Raw genomic sequence first — 23,796 nt, 5'->3', positions numbered from 1 at the left:
GACAAGAGAAAGGATGAGACAAGAGTGTCTTGACCAGTCAGAAGCAATTCTGTTAGATTTTCTTGTAGTTCTTGTTGTTTTTTTTTTTTCCATTCCCACACACACACACGTTTTTAAAAGTTGCTTGCAGAGCCACCTGGATATGGTGATAGACGTCTGTAATCCCAGAACTTGGGATTGATGGCAGGAAGATCAGGAGTTCAAGGCTGGCCTCAGCTACATAATGAGTTTGAAACTAGACTGAGATATTTGTGACCTCATCTTAAAAAGCAAAACAAACAAAAAATCCTAAATTAATAAAGTTTTAAAATTGCATAGGCATGTGTTTATTGATTGCTTTAAAAAATATATTCATTTTTCTGTAAAAAAGGGTTATGTTGAAATAGCTGCCTAACATTTTATTGTATGAATATACTTTGATTACTTATAAAATGACAGTATAAGGGTCACCTGTGGACACCCATTTTATTTTTATCTCTGTTTCCTTAGGATAGATTGGGAGATGTGGAACACACTAGGTCAGAAAGTATGAATGGTTTTTCAGTGACGCCCTGGAAGGATGCTGTTGTCTGTTCCCACAGCTTTTCTGAGTACACTTCCCCTGGACAATATTGAATGCATGTTTGGTTTTGCTTGTTTGTTTGTTTTAGGGGTTATTTACAAGGTAATCATTGGATAATATTTAAAAAGTGACAGGTGGCTGGAGAAACAACTCAGTGGTTAGGGATGTACACTACTCTTACAGAGGATCTGAGTTTAGTTCCTAGCACCCATGTCAAATGGCTCAAGACTGCCTATAACTCTAGGAGATCCAACATCATCTTCTACTTCTGCCGGTGCAACACAGAGACACACATGCATATAAATACAAATAAAATAAATCTTTTTAAAAACTGATCTGCTTAATAACATTTGACATATGCCAAATACTGTAATGTTTTTAGATGCTATGCGGTATCTCCATTTGTTTGCCTCTCTCTATCTGACATTGCCAGCAGAAGTAATTTTGAATTCTTTTCTTTTCTATATATTATGCATGTTTCTCTCAAGATAGTCTTTATGTTCATAATGTAAGAGACTCTTTGAGATAATTACCTTATTTCAGCAATTGTAAAAATATAATGCTTATGTAATCTTATATTTGCTGTTTTGACATTTCTGCATACCATAGTTTATAGTCATAATAAGTTAACATGCTTTGGGTTTCTGCACTCTCCTTTTGACAGCTGTCTCTTGTAAAGGAATATTACAGATTTACAAGGCTAGTGATCTCTTCCCCCTCCATACATGCCTGCATCTGCAGGAATTAAGTGAGTTATTGGCTATTGATGAAGCACTGTTGTTCTGGAACTGCCTGGTGGATGGTGCTGCTACACCCTACTAGAAGAATGTGACTATCTAGAGAGTCATCACTAAACCTTTCTTCATTGTCCACATGCAGCATTGCTCTACTGGTGATGTGTGAGCATTCACCCTCTCTGATAGCATCTCTTCCTCTGTGTGGAGACATTGGCTTAATGGTTCTCCTAATAGGTCAGCCATGCCATCCGTAGACATGAACTTATCTGGAGGCTTGCCAGGTTTTCCTGCATCAGCCTGCCAAGTCTCTTTAGGAACCAGAGCTCTGGTCTCTCATTTAGCACTTGATGTTCTGTATCAGTAGCTATGAAATCAGAAATAGTTTGTATTCCTTTATAGGGTTAGCATGTGACTTTGACTTATGAAAATTAAATAGAAATATACTTTATAGAATTATATATGTATGTTCTACCACAGGAATTATTTTCAAAGCAGGTACTTGGGGAAAGATCTATAAAAATTCAAATACTAACAGGCTTCATTCATCTTTAGGACTGTGTTTTGATATAAGAAGTTTGTAAAACAAAAAAGGAAGGCTAACTGGACAACCTCCTTTAAAATATTATTATAATAATAATTAAGCGACTAGTTGGCCTCATTCTTTTACATATTTCTTTAAAAATTAAAAGGTTATCTGGTCGACCTGCTTCTAGGAGTCAAGTCAGGAGAAAGGAGAGAAGGGGCAGGAGTGTAGGGACAACCAACCGACCCCAGTACACAACGAGGGAGGCTGAGTGCTGGGGTCAAAGACATGCCGACACGTGCACCCAGCTCACCTTTAACATCTAAATAGCTTTAAAAAGAAAAGTCTTGAGATTGAGAATGGAACACAAGATTAAGGGCTGGCCACCCCTCCATTTCCAATATTCTTCTTCAAACCCAACAGTTGTTTATATTAGTGAGCATACATGTTTTCATGGTGATGTTGGTCTGAAACCGTGCATTTTGCAAAATCTTGGGCCTAAGCCAACCCTTATGTTGATCTTGAGGGCAGCTCCCACCTGTCAGGTCCCAGTCTCTACACTAGATTTACACCACTGCTGGTGACTGCCAGGCACAAACCCTAGGTCTGCCAGCATTGGCCTGCAGTTCTTCCTGGCATGGTGTGGCTTTCCTTGGGACCACAGGGTAACAAAAAGAGAAGAAACCTGCAGGGATTTGCAACTTGTGATCATATGTAACATTTTTTCCTTGTAGAGCTCAGATTTGAGCTTTGTCTCAGAGAAACAAACCATCTTTTCCAAATGACAAATTTCTGCTTTATAAGTGCCCAGGAGAATGCCTCATTTGAGAAGTTTTTAGCTGAGTCCTTTAAGCTCCAGTGTGTTTTTTAAGAGGTTTGCGGGGAGGGGTGTTTTCAAATGGAATTTGGTGAGGCCAGAGTTGATGCATTTTAGTAAAAATGAACTACACTTTTTATAAAAAAGACAAACATACAATATAAATTTAAGTACCACAAACCCAAGAAGCCACTTCACCCAGGGTTTTGGGCTAAACATAGCACAAGAGGTTAGAAACTTCCTCATCCTGACATTTGTGCCTCACAGCAGGGAGCTCTACCCTCTCTCTGTATTGTCTGGGGCATCCTGATTTTCCAAAGACCCTAAGTGAGCTGTTTCAACTTCATTTGTGACTTTTTTTTTTTAATCACTGGCATGGTTTTTTAAATTATGTTTTCACATAAATCCTGCACACATTTATGAGTCATCTTCAATGTCCCAAACATGTATAAAAGTTGATAAGGCTGTGGCCCTTGATTCTAAGCAACTCAGTGTGGTGGAAGAAAAGGACATAAATCAGTACTCAATATTTAACCTAGTGAAGATAGCAGTAAAGGGTGAGGAGACTGTGGGAACCCAGAAAATGAGCAACCAAGCCCACCTCACCACAGCAGGCAAGGCTCCCTCACGGAGAAAAGAACCTGTGCTGAGTCATAAGTAAAAGACATGTTACCACAAGGTGAACCAGAAGTAGGGAGGTAGCCCAGTGCTTTTGGTGGCACAGTACTGCTCTGGGGCAAAGTACACAGTGCAGAGAAGGACCCGGCTCGGCTGGTTCAGTAGAAGAGAACTTTTTGTGTCTGTAAAGGGCCTTCCGTCTACCACCCGTGGACAGGAGGGAGCTGAATGTGTTCAGACTGGCTCTGAGAATCGTGATTTAGGGGTAAGAGCTGAATGGTTTAAGGATTGGATTGGGAAGGGATCAAAATGGAAGCTGAAAGACATCGCTAAAGGCAGGAGAGCATTTGGACCAAAGCAGGGGAGATAGATAAGAGCATACATTTAAGAAATAATTGGAGAGAAGAAGCAGAACATGTGATGGTTTTGAGTTAGGGCATCTCGGGTGTTTGGGAAGGAGAGGGGTGAAGGCTGAGTCACCAGATTAGCAATGGCCTCAGTATCTAAACAGGATAATGTGGTAGGAGACGGTTCAGGATGTGAAGATAATTTAGTTCTCTTCTATGTCAGCATCAATTCTGTATAATGTACTTAGATTTTTAAAATGATTTCTAAAATAAGAATGATGAGAGGTGCTGAACTAACTGGGAGGTTTGAGTTTTTGCTCTCAAAGACTTCATATGTAGTCTAGCCATGACTGCATTTTTAACAAACTTAGATTTTTCCCATGGCTCTCTTGCTTTTCTTCCAAAAACTGCCTTAGCATTTGGCTCAATTTTCCCTTCATTTTTAAATAGTGCATTTTCATTTTCTCATGCTCCTCAGGCTATACAGCTTTTCCCTGCTGTACCTCTAATATCTATTATTTGCATCTTTCCCCTGACAATAACTGCCCACCCTACCCAACCCCAGTTTTTCCTGGAAATACCCAGCTACTAAGCAACTTACTCCTAGCCACCTGGTGTCATCTAAGTAATTTTAGCCATGAAGCTGCAAAGTGAGTCATAACAGAACTCGTATCGAAGCCCTTTTTTTAGCTGGTGAAACCAACAGTGGTCAATTGTATTTAAGACATGTGCCCAGCTTGTTAGTGGGTTCATTTGCATTAAGCTACTGATCATCACTATCAAGATGAAAGCTAGCTGGAAGGAAAGAAAAGGAGGAGCTGGTGGGCATTTGTCTATGTGCACACATTCAAGCAGTTCCACCTTTCAAACAGCATCATGTAGTTCTCCCTCCTCACATGTATTATGTCCAGGAGTCCTGCTGCCTGTTGTTGATCCCTATCTCCTAGCCACCACCATCACACTCCTAGACGGGTATACATGCACAGTGGCAGAGATTTTAGTCAACAGTCCGCCATAGAAATTCAAACAGTACCAGCATAATAGCACTCACTGAATATTTGTGGAATAAGTGAATGAAACTATAGTTTTACAATAATACCAGTTATAAATACTACCATCGGTGTGACAGATTGAAAGGAACACACTATTGGGGTGAGAGTGTTATGGTAGACAATCATTTTTTTAGTCAGTCTCTATCTACTCCCATCAAAACTGCAACAGCAGCAAAGGCTCAGCTCAGTTTGGGACCTCTAACTACTTCAGAAAGGCTGTGTTGGGTCTAGGTAAGTTATGTGGAGACTAGGAGAGAAAGCTATTCTCTCTTCTGTTTTGCTTCCTTAGCATACATCTTGCTAAGGAAGAAATCAAAGAAGCAAATAGATTTATATTATCCTGAATTATTTATGTTAATTGCTATATGACATGACTTTTTGGAGAATTTCCAAGATTTCTCTTTGTGCCAGTTACGGTTAACATTTTACACTACTCTGATCAACAAAGCATCTGTCCTGAACTTCCAGGTGTTTCTAGCATGTATTAGACTCTCTCCAACCTCTGCCTTAATTGTTTTCTGCTGTCATCTGTGGGCACTTCTGCTTCCTACTTCTATGCCTCTGCATTGGTTTGTACATCTGCGTTGTTCTGAGGTCATTTCTTTTCCTCCCTAAACCTATCATATTGGGCCTAGAGTCAGAACAGAAGCTTTTGGAGTTGTGGTTTTCGGGTTGAGGTTTCTATTTTCTGTCCTGATTCTGGGTTATATTTTGCCCCAGCACTGTGAGACCTATTTAGTATATGCAAATAGACATCTCTAAACAATTTTCTAGATTGTTAGGAAATCAGAATCATTAAAAGTTTGGGAAAAAATTTGAAAGCAACAGAAAACTCTAATGCTTACATCAAGTTTCACCTATATCTAAGCTTAGTGTGCAGTCTACACACTGTGGAGTTGCATGCTAATTATACCAGTCAGATGGTACCAAGCAAGACACATGCTGGTTATCTGAGATACTGGAAGGATGGAAGAGGTAGACTTCTAGGTCACACTAATTTGGAAGCGACTCTTCAGTTCAAAGATAGTCGTTTTGTTTAACCTGGCATCTCCCAAACTTATTTGAGCAAAGACTCCCCTTTTTAAATAAAATTTCAGCATATTTTGGAAATCCTGGTGGAAAGAAAGCAGACACCAGTTCCCATTCTGCCTGAGACATTAATAACATTTTGACTCACTCAGCAAATATAAATGGAATGACTATTTTGTGCTCTGCATCATTTAAGTTGCTGGCAGTACATTCACAAGCACACAAAGGTGTCGGTCTTTACACAGCTTATATTCTGGGGGAAGCGGAGAATGCCATAAACATATCTTAACATTACAAGGCAATGAGTGTTTCACACAACCATGAAGCAGAGAAAGTTGTCTGAGAGGATAGGGGCAGCAATTTTAAATATGAATATAACCTCAGACTGCTCACTGAGCCTCTTTATCTCTAATTTATAAAATGAAGAAATTTGGAAAAATGACCTGGGCTCCTCTGGTCCCTGTGGTTCAACTTCACCCCCAAGAGCTGCTGTATCTCACTGTGGTACTGCTGGTTCAGAAGTGTCTCACTGAGCATTTACAATGCAGAAAAGGTTAGGTATTAATGATCATATAATTACTGCCAGAGAAGAGCACTGCCATTTTAAGTCTTCTGTAATATTCACAAAACAAAATATTTAATTAAACAAAAAAGCCTTACTGGTTTTGTTTTTAATGTAGCATACTTTGATCCAATGTGGAGCAGAAAGTGTTTGACTTAGTGGTGGAGTACCTCTGCAGTGCAGGTACCCACCGCTGTGGAGCAGATGTCAGTGTGCACTTGTATGACAGTTTTACAGGTGTGTACGTGCACTTCTGTCCTAGATCCTTGGGGTGACTGATGTTGAAATGACCTTTCCACAGTACTCTATTGCCACATGCCTGAGCCTGTATCTCAGTAATTAGAAGCCTTGACTTACACACTATATGATACACAGTGCCTATGTTAATTATAAATGTCTGAAAGTCTCCTGGAACTTTTTCTTTGTAGCTTTTTAACGAAGACAGACTGCAGTTGGAGAGGAAGGTTGTAGATTATGGACCTAAGCCTTTGATGATTAGTCTCTTGTTTTTTGGAATGAAAGTTAATAACTACTTTCCCAATTATCTAGATATGGTAATACATTCCTATACCTTTCATCCTAAATGAGAAACTGAAATTACACAATCTTTACTATTTTCTAAATAGTATTTCATTCTCAAGGTTGAAACTAGATGCAGTTTGTTTGTATAAGTATCTAAGTATGCCCTCAAGCATGAAGTGGCTATACAAAGTAGCACTTATGTCTACAGCTGGCAAGTCTGTGTAGTACCTTAACCCCTGACATTCTGGAGAACTGATATTCCCTAAACCTATCATATTGGGCCTAGAGTCAGAACAGAAGCTTTTGGAGTTGTGGTTTTCGGGTTGAGGTTTCTATTTTCTGTCCTGATTCTGGGTGTAGTACCTTAGCCCCTGACATTCTGGAGAACTGATATTCTGGAAAAGGCAGGTTGTATATGACAGAGCAGGTGAGAAACAAAGGACTAAACTAGGAGGATCTAGGGAAGGCCTTATCTGGGGTGTGTCTGAGACCTTCTTGAATTGCTGACAATATGCACCATTCTGCTTGTGAAATGGGGATCTTGTCCCATCGTTTATCTAGATGGCACTTGATTTTCATTTTACTAAGAAGCAGCCTTCAAACTTATGGTACACAGGAGGCAGTGGGGTGTGGGGAGGAAGTATACTGTCTTGCATGGATTTAGGATCAGCCTTGAGGACTGGGCTAACTACCATGGGAAATCAGTTCTAAGGCCTAATTTAGAAGCAATCTTGCAAAAACATCCCTTTGTGAGAAAGGAACTTATCAATTTTAATTTTCAGTATTTTAAGCTTTCCCTCTAATCAGGGAAATGTCTTTAAGAACTCATGAACTATTTGAAACTTTTAGCTGACTACCTTAAGTTTTGTAACTTCCAGTTAAAGAAAGAAAAGGAAAAAAATGTGCATGAGCCATATTTGAAGAATATTTAGGTATTCTGTGACTCATATGTTCTTGCTTATCTTTTCTGCTCTTCAGTTTTCTCATTGGAAGTTATAGGACTGAAATAAGGGCTCAAAATAAAATGGCTCCTTTCATTTGAAAAAGACACTTTATTTCTTCATAAACATTATATTGTCTAGATTCTGTAGAAGTCAATGGACTCTGAATCCCAGCCACTCTTTAAAGGCATCAGCTTAGCTGTTTCTAACCCACAGTGTCTGTATGGCCTTTAGCTTTCAGTCTGGGCGATTCTTCATTGCTGAGACTGTGCCTGCAGTGCAGATGAATTCTAATTATTCTTAAGAATAAAATCTCAGACAGACATTGGGGTTAAAACTGAAGATCAGAGAAGCAGAGCAGCCACCAGAGGTTTCTCACCTCTACCAGTGCTCAGACCAAAGGGCGACCCTGTCCTCAGACTGCATCTCCAGATAGCACTGCTCCTCAGACTCACGGGAGACTGCCTTGAGCTGCTGTCTTCTCCCCCTTATATTCCTCTCTCTGCCCAGCCATATGCCTTCCTGTCTCTGCCTCCTTAGGTCTGGGATTAAAGGTGTGTCACTTTAAGTGCTGGGATCACTTTTGTGTGAGCACTGTTTCTCTTTTAGACTGGATGGATTTTGTATAGCTCAGGGTGGCCTTAAACTAACAGAGATCTGTCTGCCTCTGTCTCCAGAGTGTTGGGATTAAAGGTGTGTGCCACCACTGCTTGGCCACTATGGCTGTGGTTAACTTTGCATGCTGATCTTCAGGAACAAAATATCACATTTCCCCTTTGTGTCTAACAAATACAGTTTATAACAAATATAAGAAAAAATGTGTACAATAAATACATCAACAATGTCTAGTCCATTTGAATTTGACAGATTCAGAGGAAATATTCCATTGTCTATCCTAACCTGCATTTCCTTATTATCCTATATAGTTGGTAATAATAACTTTCAAGGACTAGAAATTTGTATTACATTGCTAAATGAGCTATATAGGTATAATACCTTGAACAAGATTAGAAACATTTACAGTATGTGTTAACAAAATTAATCTCAAATTTGTATCAATATGCAAAATTTGAATACAATATACAAACATTCAATCCATTGTAAAATATTTAAAACTAGTAGTTGGTTTTTAGAAGTTGATTCAGTAATCTACCTTTTCATCTTTTATCTATTTCCTCCCTTTTTTCTTTTCAGAGTAGGTTCACTAATATACCCTTTTACATTATCGTATCTGTATTCCTGTTTTTTTCTTTTCAAAACAAGAACCCTGAATATAATCTCCTTTGTTTAGCTTTTTTCCCCTGACCATTACCAATAATAACTTGTAATCAATCTCCTAAACAATGATAAATATCCATAACTCTTTGAACAACCAAACACCACCCACCCCACATCTTGGGGATATGGATATTCTGTTCTAAATTTACTTCCTGCTGCCTGGGGGCAACAGCATCTTTAGGGGATCCTGAAAAGAAAAATTTGGATTAATTGTCAAGTTCTGGGACAGGTGGCTATATCATTTGTTGTTCATTTTCTGCATAATGAGAAAGTGCAGGGCTTATCTCAAGTCTTGGTTAGAGTTGTTTGTGAGGCTGAATCATCTCAGCTAAACCCCTCAAAATTGTTCTGGGCAGTTTGCAATCCAAAGCCAATCTTTGGGTGGTGTTTGTCATCTTAGTAGTGTTATCATAGTCCTGTGGGGTTCTACCTTCTTTTTGGAGACTTCAGAGATAGCATTATGTCAGATTATTCCTCTTCTTGGAAATTTCTTCCTGATAGTTCCCTCTTTTTATTTGGATGCTTATTTGTTCAAAGGTCTCTAAATTCTTCAAGATGGTTATTTTTTATTTTCCTGGATAGGCAAAAACAAAACCCTGCCCAACCATAACTTTGGGGAGGTTCCTAATCTAATCTTTATCAATTTTGAGTTTTGATTTCTCCTGAAATTTTTGTTTTATCTTCTAAAGCTCCTCTATCATTCAGAGCAGTATTGGTTTTTGTTTGTTTTTCTTTTGTTTTTTTACAATAAGTGTTTATTGTATTTAATTGCTCTGGGAAGGAGTTTCCTCTCCATTGACAGGAAATGACTGAACTGAATTTGGCATAGGTAACTGCAAGAGGCCCCTCAAGGAGTTTCCCAACAGAAAAGGTTACCTTGACTGTCCCTTTCTGATCTACATTCATTAGTCCATACACCTTCTGCATAATCCAAAAGGGAGGGGTTTTCTTTTTGGATTATGCTTATAAAAAGCCATTGTTTCTAGGAGACCTTTTTTACATTTGCTTTTAAGGTGACCTTGTTTGACACAAATGGAACACTTGACATTTCGATTTTTCTTCAAACCTCTAGAAATCACCTCTCCTATCCATCATCATGGTCATGAGATTCAATATTGATTGTTTCTCGGATCCATTCCTCCAAAGGTACTGGCCTTGCCCTTAGCAGCCTAATTATCCTTTTGCATTGAGAATTAGCATTTTCAAAAATCAGAGATTCAATTTTTATTTGTCAAGCTTCTGAATTTAGTGTCATTCTATTTACTGCTGATGTCAATCTTTGTAAGAAATCTGTGAAGGCTTCCTTTGGACCCTGTATAACTTTAGTAAATGATTCAATTTTTTTTCTTACTTCTGCAATTCTGTCCCAAGCATTCAAAGCTGCTGCACACCATAAAACCAGGGTTTGGTCATCATATGTAGAGATTGCCTTTGTAGAGTAGCATAATCTCCTTCTCCAAGAAGTTGATTTTGGGAAATTGACATACATCTAGCTTTACTCTTAGCCTCTTCTCTGAATCAGATATTCCATTGTAATTGTGGCCCAGGCTCTAAGACAGCATTAACCAAGTCTGTCCAGTCTTTAGGAATAATTCTATTACAAACCACAAGTTTAGCATCTGCTTCACAAATAGTGAATGCATGCCATATGAGACTTGAATCCCCATAAATCTAATGTTGACACAGGAGTCCAATTAGCTCTTACAGAGCCTTTGTCATTTGGCAATTCCTGTAAGGTTACTAGATATATTAAGATTAGTTGTTTGAAAACCTTAGGCTGTTCCCCTCTAACCTTACAATGCAATGCTGAAATTGGTTCTCTTTTCAGTTCCTCACTCTGGGTTTGAATATCTCTATGATCTGCTTTAATAAGTTTTTCAAAGGCCTGTATCTTGGCACTCATATCAATCAACTTTTTTAGAGATAATCCAAGAATTATCAAACCAACAACAAAGATTATCAAAATGATAATTAACAGTATGTCAGTCCCAGTTGATTATCCCTTCATTTAATTGTGCCAGTTTTAAACCATCTATTGTGTAATCATACAGAGACCTAACTCTCTCCATTGTAATAAGTGTTTCCTATTTTTTAATGTGGAGAAAAGCTTTCTTTTAATTGATTCCTTCAAGAATTCCCAATTGTCTTACCAAAGTGAGCCCAGGTTCTTCTGGAGTTTGGGTGGCAGCTGGAGACTTTTTTTAAGAGATGTTACAACAGGAAAATCCCAAACTCTCTCAGAGGCTCGAGGAAAAAAATATAAGAAAACCTAGCTGGCTGGCAGGGACTCTAGCACAAGCCCCACACTCAGCTCTGGCCTGTGCCCATGGCTGCAAAGCCACAGGCAAGCGGCCTTTTTATGAATTTGCACCCCAAAAGTTGGGTGCCAGATGTAGCATGAATTCTAATTGTTTGTAAGAATAAAAACTCAGAGACAGATATTAGGGTTAAAACTGAAGATCAGAGAAACAAAGCAGCCAAGTCACTATAAAGTTGTCACCTCTACCAGTGGTCAGAGTAAAAGGGCTCTGCATCTCTGGTCTGCACTGCTCCTCAGACTCACTGAGACTGCCTTGAGATGCTGTCTTCTCTCTCCCTTTCACTGTAGGCCTTTCATCAGTATCTCTGACTTCCCACTAGGTGCCAGAAATATCTTCCCAGACCTTTTAGGGGGGTGGCCAAATCACCCCTTGTTCCATTTGAACCTGTGTGTAATAAATTTCAAATCCTTCATTGAAGGCATTGAGCCAGCTGTACAAACATATTTTTCATTGTGATTCTCTCCTATTCTTGTCATGATCATATTTTTCAAATAAGCATAGTTTTCCCAAAAATGAGAATTTAAAAGTCTCCTGTATCTGCCTAGGCCAGACCTGAACATGTTGAGTAGTGTACACAGTGATTACTTTATGCAGAATATTTTTGTAATTCCCCAATTTGAGATAATAGCCTAATTACATGCATGCATCTTAAAATTAAAGTAGGTGTTTAAGAAGATAATTCTCATCTTTAAGACTCCAAGTGTTGCTTAAGAAATTTGGAAGATAAGGAAGGAAAATATACTTAGCATAAAAGACTGCAGGGTATTTGGCTCACTGGGTAAAGTACTTGCCAGAAAAGCATGAGGACATGAGTTTGGATACCCAAAACTTACATCACAAGCTGGGTGGACTTGGCTACCCACCTGTAATCGCAGCACGTGGGATATGAAAACGGAATTCCCAAAGACAACTGGCTGAAGTAGCCAACATCAAGTTCAGTTATAGGCTGTTCCTCAGTATCTAAAGTGGGGAGCAGTCAGAGAAGCCACCAGCATTAACCTCGGGCCTGCATGCAGGCATGCACACGCACACCACACATACATATGCAAAAGTTAATTAATGGTTTTTAAAAGACATAGAGCTCTTCTGTGAAGCTCTGTTTATTAGATGTCTGAACTAAAGATGTAAGCTAAAACCTTTTGGTGAGAGAGTAATATACATTTGTAGAATTTGAGACTATTCCATTCACTTTTTATGATTCTAGTGTTTAAAATGTAGGCTAAAATCTAAAGAGTAGGACAAGTCTTGTGTACGCATAACAGAAAAGTGGTGCTGTTTTTCCAAGTCTGAGGTACACAAAAGCAAAACTTTAGGCAACAGCGTAACATGATGAGACCTCAGCCACTATGGAGATTTCCCCAACAATCAGGTTCTGCAAACTGAAATGAAGGATTAGGATTGACAGTGGATATAAGTTAAGAGTAATGGTTGAGGAGGATTTCATGCAGAGGTCCGTACCTTTGGAACCTTCTCACTTCCTCTCCCAGGCCTTAGGGAGGCATTAGGCTGTGGTGTTCCTCTCAGGGAAGAGATAAACAAACTAGCACAGAGGTGAGATTTATGTACTCCTGTGTTCAGTAATAGCATTATTTTAGCTCTTGCATTCCCCAGAAATAAAGGATTGAAATGTGTGAATACCAAGTAGGGATGACATTTGTACACCTGCTAAATAAGCTTGATAAGTACCTACAAAAATAATAACGTGAGACGGGTTCACAAAGGTAATGCATTTTAGAACTGGTAGAAATATAAGGAAAATAGGGAGTAACTGGAGTGCCTCCCCTCCCTACCCCCACCCCCATCCCGAGTTATTTCTAGAGTAATAGTAAGTGGACACTTAGTTCTTCAGGAATTGGAACTAATTCAAAATAAAAAGTCAAAGATCACTGAAACTGATGGATAATAGATGCTGTAAGATTATCTGATGCTCAACAATCTTTCTAGTTCTACCTACACAAATCTTTTGCACATACTTAGACATGCTTCCCCATGACTTTTTTCTTCGTGTTCTCATTCCTTGAGCGGTTATTTATTACATGGCTAACATTGTCACACAGCAAACATTAGTGTATTTTTAGCTTTCCTTCCTTCTTCTGGGAGTTGGAGGTGGTGGCTACAAGACCACCTTAGCTTGAGCTTTGCTACATGGTTTGAGTCGGGGGTGTCCGCTGCACAGACAGGGATCACACAGGCATTCACTAGCACATCTGTGACTGTGCCATGTGTGTAGTTAACTCTGCTTTGTGCTCTTTCAGCAACAGAGAGGACTTAGTTTTGAACAGAAGGGTATTGCAAAACATGATGTCCCTTCTTATCTGCTGTTACTAAAATCCAGTGTGTTTCGAGCCTAGAGTATTGGTTTCTGTTTCACATACCTACATATCCTTTTTTTTTTTTTGTAACTATTACTTAACACAGTGGCAGCCCCTGTAAACCAAAGAGATGAAAAGCTTCAGGTACTGAGAAAGTAGGAGCAATTGACAGAAGATGCTAATTCCTTGACGTAAGTTTACTGAGCTCCTGCTATACACAGGAAGTTTGTCTGATTCAGACCCTGGGCGTCAAAAGGAATCCTTGCTCGTAGGCATTCTGTTCTCGGATAGCAAGAACTTCAGCAAGGCCTCAGAAAAATCACCTGGCCAGATGTCTAGAACTCTAACACCTGGGAGGCTAGAAGCAGGAAGATGAAGAGTTCAAGGCCTGCCTCAACTTACATGAGTTGAAGACCAGCCTGGCTATGTGAGGCCCTGTCTCAAAAGTGAATAGAAAGAAAAGCATGTGTGCACATTTCAAAGTGTTGCCCAGGGCTCAGCTCAGGCAGGACTTGCAGTATGTATGTTTTCTATGGGCTATTGACTCTGTTGCATAACAATGAGATTGAATGTAGGAATCATGAGGCATCAAGACACGCCCCAAGCTGCACTTTTGCCTTGTGTTGATAGTTATAATTCTTCAAAAGTACTGGTCAAGAAAGTAAGAAATAAAGATATGAGACAGCAAAAGGTTGGACTGTGGAGTATACCTCAGAGATTATTATATCATCTAGAAGCTGTTCAGTGGGGCTCATATCTGAACAGGAGTGATTGCCCACACTTAAGGATAGAAATGAAGCAAGGTTGTGATGAGTTATGGGCATGTTTGTCAGGTTGCTTGAACTATTTGGTCATTAAACGCTATGAAAATGGATGATTCACTTGGATAACCAGCGAGGCAGAACTTCATAAGCACTGAAGTATTTCTCTCTTTCCCATCTTTTAGCTTGTCAAAATTCCCAAAAATGATCCCCTCAGTGAAGTCCACAACTTTAACTTCTACCTGTCAAACGTGGGGAAAGATAACCCTCAGGGCAGCTTTGACTGCATCCAGCAAACACTCTCCAGGTGAGTACTGCCCAGGATGAGCTGAAGGGGGGTTTCCCAGTTCAGAGTGCTTGCTTTTAATTAACAAAGCACTCATTAACTAGTCCCTCAATGCTTATTGAGTTTAATTACACAGCTCATTTATCTAAACGTATTAACCTATCATATACTAGAAATCGTTCGTATCACTGGAGTGTAGTCACAAAAGTTGCAGAATTCAAAAATACTATAAAAATTAGTTCTTAAAATCAGTTTTGTGCCTGGACCCTACCAAGAGTAAAATGACAGACTCTAGATATCCCCTATGTGGAAGGATTTGGCAATAGGGTGGGAGGGAGGGGGGGAAGGGGAGTGTGGGAGGAGGGGAGGGAGAGGGAACTGGGATTGGCATGTAAAACAAGCTATTTAAAATTAAAATAAAAAATGATAAAAAAAATAAAGTTACTAGATCATTAAAAAAAATCAGTTTTGAAGATTTTTTTTGTAAAATGCTCATTGTGTTTAAATAAGGGTGTCTTATATTATACCCAAGGCTTTCTATAAAGATAAGGAGAAAAAATATGTACCCTGCATGCCTCTGCTCTATCAAGTCTTACCTTAGGTGGGACTTCTTTTAGTTTTATTGCACAGCTTGCTGGATACTAGACATTAATTCCAACAAAAATGTAAGAAAAAAATTAAAGGGTAAAAGACTAGACACCTCCCCTGTGCATGATTCCCTTACCTACTTTGACTCAGAAAACTATGAGCCTATTTGCTTGCTTTGTTGTGCTTGTTTGTGGTAAAGTGGGAACCCCTGAGCTGGAGTTTGTATTCTGCCCCAATGAAGACGGCAGGTTGTGAGTATCAGTCCCCAGCGTAAGGCTTTGACACTGGAGCACAATACTAGCACCAGTCCATGTGTTAGCTCATCTGCATAGTATGTGAATCTGTAAGAACCGATGTGAGAAGCAAAACTAAAACGGGAAACAAAGACACCTTCATGAAAGTTCCAAGTTGCTCTTCCCATGTGGCTTAAACTGCCTGAGTCTGTATTGGCATCGCTTTAAAACAACCACTACAACTCTGGTATGAACTGCATACCTTATAGATTATATAGCCTTTTATGTTCCATTCACTTCCATATCTGCTGACTACATGTGGTTGTGATAGTCAGTTGTTCAAAATTACATAAAACTTAAAATTTTATTATTTACTTACACTGACATTTTCCAGTCTCAAAACTCAAATGTGGTTACATCACAGATACAGGATATTTCTATCATTGCAGGAAGTTCCTGAATAGCACTGCAATAGACTGTAGAATCACGAACTCTTTGGTCTTCATTTAACAGTGACCTACCCATAGTTATGTAATATCTTAGCTTGTGGCTGGGCAAAAAGAGAAGTGAGTCCTGCAAACATCTAGTCCAGGGTTCCTTATGCAACAGAGGCACACCGATGTCTGCTAATGGTGATTAGACGATCATATACTTTTGTTTTCAAGACATTAAATTTCAGCTTATAAAGTACCCTGGGTTGTACTGAAGGACTTAAATGGAACTCTATCCTCTGAGGAATCATATGAAAAATTTGTTCTTCCTTCACAACCATATCACATCATATTCTCATGTTATACCATAAAAGTAATGGATGTTTGGATCGTTGAGTGAGAGTGCTGTCAGCAAACCTGACAGCCTGAGCTTCATCTCTAGGACCCTTCCGGTGGAAGGAGAGAACTAGCTTCCGCAAGTTCTTCTCTGACTTACACACACACACTGTGGCACACATACACCCACATGTGCACACATATACACACAATAAAAAATTTAGTGCAAAGCATATTTAAATAAGTAATATTGTTTTATCCTTAATATATATACTGTGTATTATTTGTATTGTACTTAAAGAAAACCTTAAGGTTAGTTATATGCAAAACTGTCCATGATATAGCAAGAGAAACAGAAAAAATTGTGAGAAATTTCAGACAAATACATTAGTGACTTTCTGGCAGAAAACAAAAGCACTAAAAACTTTTAGTTCTAACTGGGTATGGTGGCTCACACCTTTAATCCCCATCACTTGGAAGCAGGAACTCTTTGAGTTCCAGGGCACCTGGGGCTATATAGAGAAACGCTGTCTCACAGAGAGAGAGGGAGAGAGAGGGAGAGGAGAGAGAGAGAGAAAAGAGAGACAGAGAGAGAGAAAGAAAGAAAGGAAAAAACTTAATTCTCATTCTGATAGGTAAGTTTCCTGTTAACTGTCTCCATCCTTTCTAGTCATGACTCTTAGAGTAGTGTACTACCATGTCTTCAAAGGTCCAGGCTTTCTCAGCATAGGCTGGGTTCTATATAGAAGCTCAAGAACTGGATATTTGGCAAATATTAACTGGTCTCCTTTGATATCTTCTCTATACCTTCAAAACTTTTCTCACATATAAAATGGAGGAAATCTCAAGTCAAAATTACCTTGCAAAGATTCTTAAATATACTTATGCACAAGCTTATTGATAGTGATGCTCACTCAAGTGTGGGAAACAGTGATCCAGGCCACAGAGACACAGAGGGAACAATTGTACAGGCAAGCTGAAATCTTCCCGGTAAGGAAGCTGAAAGGCACAAGTAAAGAATTCTATGAGAGAAGCTTCCAACCTCCACAGCAGAGCACAACTTAAGATCTACAGTTCATCATGACTGACATGAGTTCAGCTTATTCTCACCGTGTGTGTTCCTTAGTAAGAATTAGAGAGAGAAGCTAAAACTCAGAATCCCTGACACCAGCCCTTCACTTTATTAAGTCTATTTTTTTCTCTCTTCTGGGGAGTTAAACCTTTTTCCTGGTCCTTTTTGATTGATTTATCAGTATTCAAAGATCTCAAGCCCCCCTTATTTAAAAAAAAAAGTAAACAAGAAACAAAACTTTCCTACATTTCTCTACACAGTCTGATCTCTGCCTCCACCATTTCACTGTAACTGCTCCTCCTAATGGGCAGTGCCTTTCCTTGTCCCTGAAGCCAAGTGCATATGTGTAGATGCTTTATAGTTCTCAGCTTTGGCCACTATGCACCACACCACCCTCTGCTTTGTGAAACATTCTTGTAGTGGCTTCCATAGGCATAATACTTCCTGCATCTTTCACTGCATGTCTTCAGTGTCATTCTTTTCTTCCTGTTTGTGTTAGTAACTGTCCTCATAAGACTCTTCTTGTTCCTTCAAAGTCTTCAACTCTATCCCTTACCCTACCCTTTTTTAATTCAGTAGGTGGGTCCATATGGCTAGTAACTGGGACACTGTCTTGATTTTGCCTTTCTCTCTCGTCCTCCCTCCCAGGTCTAATCACTGTTCAAATCCCATTAATCCTGCCTCCTCCACATCTCTGAAACATGCTCTCATGGAAAGACTACTTCCCTGTGTCGAATCCTTTAGTAGACCTAACTGGTCTCCTATTGTTCATTCTTGCATTCCCCTTCTTCCTTGTCTATTCTCCATCTATACTGATTTTCCTACAACACAGATGAGTTATTTCTCTGTTTTCAGCCTCTTATTCTCTTCCAAATCCAAGCCCTGCATGACACACTTTTTGTTCTATCTTCAACTTCATATCTAATTGCCCTTTCTGGCTGTCTTTGACTGAACTGAACATCGTGTTCACTCTGGACCTGCACAAGTTGATTATCTCTCTGGGGCATTTTTATCCATTTTCCTTCTTGGTTAGTTGACATTATGATCTGCTCAGATATCACTTCCTCTATAAAGGCCAAGCAAAGTGTCCTTTCCAGATACTTCCTGTTCCTTGCCATTTGTCCACTTTGCCCATCTTTGTTACCCATTAGAGAAGTCCCTCCCTGAAGGAAGGACCTCTTCTACCTTATCCTTATCCTGGGTTTTGTTCTGCCCAATATTTATCAGATGAATTAACTTTTTTAAGAACAGCATTTGTAAAGAAAATTATTAAGAAAATTACAAAATTTTAATCAACTTTTTAGTGTCATAACCAAGCTATTTCTAATTCAGTTTGGAAGCAGAGGATCAGGAATACCAAGTCTCATTATGTATTTTTTTTTGTTTTAAGGCTATATAGTATTTTTTTAATTTAGTTGTGGTTTTACCATGATCTCTAAAAAATAAGAATATAAACATCTTAAATAATGACTATATTTTAAAAATCAATATTGATGATTTTAGGATTGCAAAGCTATTCTAGCTGCTCCCTGTTACTTTAAAGCAAGGCCATTTCAGAGTCAGTGTTGAATCCAGATGCTTTGGTGTTTTGTTTTATTTTTTATTTTTTTATGTTTCAGCAAGAAACACCTACCCCAAATTTTTCAGTATTTGCTATATAGAGATTTAAGAAAATGGTAAATACAGATTCTACAAATCTTAGCTCTACTATTAATACGTTACTGGAAAAACAAAGAATATTGGACAACATCTTACATTGTCCTTTCTAAAGCATGTACATTGTGTTTTATCTTTTAAAAGTAAGGTTTTAAGTGTGTCTCTTGTCTGTGGCAAGAAACTTTAAAAACAGTTGACTGTTAAGTGAAAGTAGAACTACACTATTTTTAAAGCTTGATTTGATATCCAGGGCTCATTTTACCTATTCTGTTAACAATGTAAATAAGTAAATGAATGAAATAAATATTTTAAATAGTCCTATTTTAAAATTAGTAACAGCTATTTTAGGATTGCTAACTTATTTAAGCTACTGATTTTAGGATAATAAAATTCTTGGTTGCCTTTATTGTGAAAATGATAGTCATCTCTAACACAGCCACTCTCTCACTTGACAGCTCCGGGGCCTCCCAGCTCAATTGCCTGGGATTTATACAAGATAAAATTACAGTGTGTGCAACAAATGACTCCTATCAGATGACACGGGAAAGAATGACCCAGGCAGAGGAGGAATCCCGTAATCGAAGCACCAAAGTTATCAAACCCGGTGGACCATATGTAGGTTTGTATGGACATGTTTCTCCTTCATACTGGTTGATGGACTAACTCAAGATGGCTGTAGGTAAATACTGGTAAATACTAAGAATGAAAACATAGACATTGATTTTTTTTTCTTTTCAGGCTGCTGGTAAATTGGAAAACGTTTGTGACTTTTATAATTCTTGAACCTTCTGTTGGCTACTTATTATTTCACTATACTGGGGTCTGGTCATGATACTACATGAGGTTGTAACTGTGGTCTTTTCCTTTTCTTTGTCATTGGATGATGTAAGTTCAATGACAGTGTGCTTCCTGTTTATACTTTTATAGAGCTATTTTATAGCAAAATTTTATTGGACAAAGTTAAATTGATAACCCTGTTGTTACAGATTTTGCTTGGGTTTTCAGAGGATTATTATACAATGTTGAATTTTTATTGTAAAAGTATAAAATGTTCTATGGCAGAGTATCACAGCAGCAGCAGGAGGACTGTGGTCATCACTACCCACTAACTAAGACTCTACCTCACCACCACTGTCTTTTCATCAACTCACTCCAATATGCATCAGATATAAGACCAGATCAGCAAGTGATGTTTCTTTTGTGAGCAATGTCCTGAACAGCTTAATAAGTCAGTTCACAGTGATTAACAAGGACAGAATGGTAGAGTGAAGATGAACTGTTCAGTTTTCTAACTCAAATCACCATAGTGTAAATGATGAACACGTAGTAATTTTGAAATGTAAATGTTTCCAAAACCAGTTTCTTATAGACCCAAATGCCTTAGCCAACACCTCTCCAGGTTTGATGTAGCTTTGTTGTGGTTTGTGTCATTGATCCAGCTATGTCATATTCAACTTTGAGAGGCTCCACCAGGGCCTTTAATAAGTGTCTTTGGAACAAAGCCAATGCTCCTGGGACTTGGTGCTCAGCTTAGATACACTTAGTTTGGTTTAACAACAATTCCTGGCTTCCCCAGGCATCTATACCCATAGGACCCGGTACCCGACTAGTAAGTTACCAACAATGAGATTTCTCATCTTCCCTTTTGTGGAGTAAAGGGACAATTCTCAGCCTTCTTTCTTCTCCTTTCTCCTTATTAAATAACTTAATTGGTTGTCTGCACTAATAGACTAAGATGTTAAATCTATAAGATCTTCCTCCACTTAGCATTTTAACTTTAAATGTGAATTATCTGTCACTAATTTTTTTTTCTTTTTTGGTTTTTTCTTTTTGTTTGTTTTCAAGACAGGATTTCTCTGTGGCCTTGGAGGCTGTCCTGGAACTACTTCTTGTAGACCAGGCTGATCTAGAACTCACAGAGATCCATCTGCCTCTGCCTCCCGAGTGATGGATTAAAGATGTGAGCCACCACCACCCAGCCTGTCACTAATTTTTAAAGTGTTGTTTTAATATAATACCATCATTTCATAAACAATAAAGTAGTTACTAGAGGGATGCAAATCATCAAAATTATTTTTCCCCTAATATAATTAGCTGGGAACTCTTACCTAAGTTTATTCTAAAGTTTGAAAATCAGCAAAGACTGTATCTTTCCTGAAACTTGTACTTAAATGTCTCCTGTGTTCATGAAGAATTTTTTTTCAGTAATGTGGGAGCTAAATCAGTTCACTTAAGTTTATAAAGCTCGCTTATAAGGTGGATGGATGGATGGATGGATGGATGGATGGATGGATGGATGGATGGATGGATGGCTGGCTGGTTTGCCTGCTTTTGGAATCTCACTCCATAGTCCAGAGTCTGAACCTCTCTGTATCAAACAGGCTGGCTTCAAGTTTGCAAACCTCCAGCCTCAGCCTCGAGAGCTAGGATTACAGATCTGAGCCCCCATATCCAGTTAATATGACAAACATGTCAACATTTAGAATCCCTCCAATAGTGCACTTTCTGATGATAACAGGAATTTTAGAGCTTGCTAGTTTTCTTATAGGGATTATAATTTATATATACTTTAGGGATAACCTATCTTATCAAACCTAAACTTATCAAAGTTTAAATCTGAACAAGATGCTATCCTCAAAGCTCGGTAGTTTTCTCTGCCAATCTGTGTGTCTTCTTTATTCTTTTCCTCCCAGTTTTATCCTCAGTTCCTTGATCACTCAACTGTCACTATGCCATGCTCTTCTCTGAACTTAAATCTTGTCACTAACATTCTCAGACAGTTTCTCTGGGTCACAAAACCCACGCTCCTTTTAACTTTCCTTAATATGGCCTGTGTCACAACCTTTTAGTTATTTGTATTATAATATCTGGACTGCCTTCAGTTCCTCACCTCAAGATTTCAGAACCAAATAGTATTGTTAGTCAAAGTCCCATCAACTCTGAAGGCCCTAGGCTCCCATTGGACTTTCTGTTGTTTACTTTAAGTTTTACTCTACTTGGATATGCTGCATTTGAGCTCTTTATCATCTGTTCTTTAAAACTTGATCCTTTCCTGCTGGGGAGCTCAACTTGTATTTTCCTACTTTTTTTATAATGCCTGGCTCATTCAGTTCTTTAAAATGTTAGTCAATCAGCCTGTACAACTAAAATTACCCAGTACTTATATTAGGTGCTCATTATAAGTTATATAGTACTTTGTATGTAGTTCCTCATCTAAATCTCTTGACTACTCTATGAAATAGGTTATGACTATCTGTCCATTTTATGTATCAAATTATTGGGCTCAGAAATAAATAAATAATGATGATAAAGGCATGTCCTCATGAACAAATTGAATTCTTGTTCTTAAACAGCAGGAGTTACCCACTTAGCTTATAACTGACTGTGCCATGTAAAATGACACCAGATGCTCACCTATGCCAGCCTAGGTACCTGCAGAACAAGGTTCCTTTCAGTGGTGTGAGCCTGGGTGGAGGCAACTGAGAGTCATGCTGGTCCTGTTGTGCTGTGGTGTGGTGTGGCACAGTGCCAGGCTGGACCTCTGCCAGCTGAGCTAGGGCCACAAGCCAAGCTTAAGGGAGGAAGTCTGCACTGCTAGGAGCCTTGGGGTCACCTGGCCTAGTTTCCTGGGCTGTGTGCTTCTGAAGCTCTCCTGTGAGGACAGAGCAAACCCTGCTTGACTGGAGAGGAGCCGGGGATGTCTTACTTAAACAACATGATGACAGCTTGTTAGAAATACTTCTACCTCTGCTCTTGATGGTAGTCAGTGGTGAACACTGTATCTGTCTTCATAAAGAGAGGTCACTAATCCCCTCCTCTTGTTCCCTAGTGTGCTCAGTCCACTTCTTGACTCTGACCTAAATTCTGGAATCTCATTGACCTACAAATCTTTGCATAGATAGATATTTACGCAGCTGTATAAAATAACCCAGCATATCTAATATCTATGACTCTATTCCCAGTTTTTCCGCCCTCCTTATTTTTTAATGAGTTAGCATTTATCTGAGTGATGGAACTAGCCACTGACTACCTAAGGTTCTCAGGTACTAGATAAGGAGTATCTTATCTTATAAGAACTAGAGAACTTATAAGATCCATTGTAGTTCTGACGTGTGTGTGTGTGTGTGTGTGTGTGTGTGTGTGTGTGTGTGTGTGTGTGTGTGTGTGCATACTGAAATTTTGTAAAGTACCACAGGTACCAGATGATACCAGCAGAGACTTTTGTATAGATTATATATTTAACCAGAGTCCAAGTCATCCTTCCTACCCTGCATATGCTATCTGCAACCTTGAGTCTCTGTTGCTCACAGTGCTAGCCAGTTTCCATCAAGCAGAAAAACAACTATAGAAAATGGTTATAGTTGCTACTTTCTTTCTGATGGCCTGTGTTAACATTTTCTTTTCACATTGTTGACTCAGAGCCATTGGCTGAAGGATAAGTAATTTTACCATCTAGAATTAAATGGAGGAACTAGAGATGGACTCATAAATATAACAGTGACTCAGATTTAGTCCCAGATTAGCCAACTCTGTTGGTACCACTGCTGTTGTATATGAAAAAGCCTGGGGAATTGATTAGCAGTTGGGTCTGGAAAGAGAATTAGGTTTTCCCACAGGCTTTATTAAAAAGGGCAAATATTAAAAATAAAATATGCTGTCCTGCCTCCTTTGATCCTAACATCTTTCCTTTCTTTTTCTTTAGCATCACAACTCTATAAATATTTATATCACTAGGTTTTCTTCATCTAGAATATCTCTTTCCTTAGTCTTGGTGTCTCTTCAAATTGAATAGTCACAAACGGTTTGGATAGA

At 38.8% G+C, this 23,796-nt stretch overlaps 1 protein-coding gene across 1 annotated transcript in view; it reads left to right on the top strand.

The window, feature by feature from the left end:
- Ell2 (elongation factor for RNA polymerase II 2) overlaps positions 1 to 23,796 on the top strand; it is a 68,081-nt gene that overhangs the window by 26,028 nt on the left and 18,257 nt on the right. Inside the window, exons 3-4 of the mRNA XM_040728958.1 lie at positions 14,568 to 14,689; positions 19,440 to 19,603. Coding sequence (XP_040584892.1) covers positions 14,568 to 14,689; positions 19,440 to 19,603 — 286 coding nt within the window. The remainder of the gene's footprint in view (positions 1 to 14,567; positions 14,690 to 19,439; positions 19,604 to 23,796) is intronic.

The sequence above is a fragment of the Mesocricetus auratus genome, unplaced genomic scaffold, assembly GCF_017639785.1.
Source record: "Mesocricetus auratus isolate SY011 unplaced genomic scaffold, BCM_Maur_2.0 Super-Scaffold_100020, whole genome shotgun sequence".
Taxonomy (NCBI): domain Eukaryota; kingdom Metazoa; phylum Chordata; class Mammalia; order Rodentia; family Cricetidae; genus Mesocricetus; species Mesocricetus auratus.
Note: the sequence above shows the minus strand (reverse complement) of the source record. Positions and strands in the feature narration are given on the sequence as shown.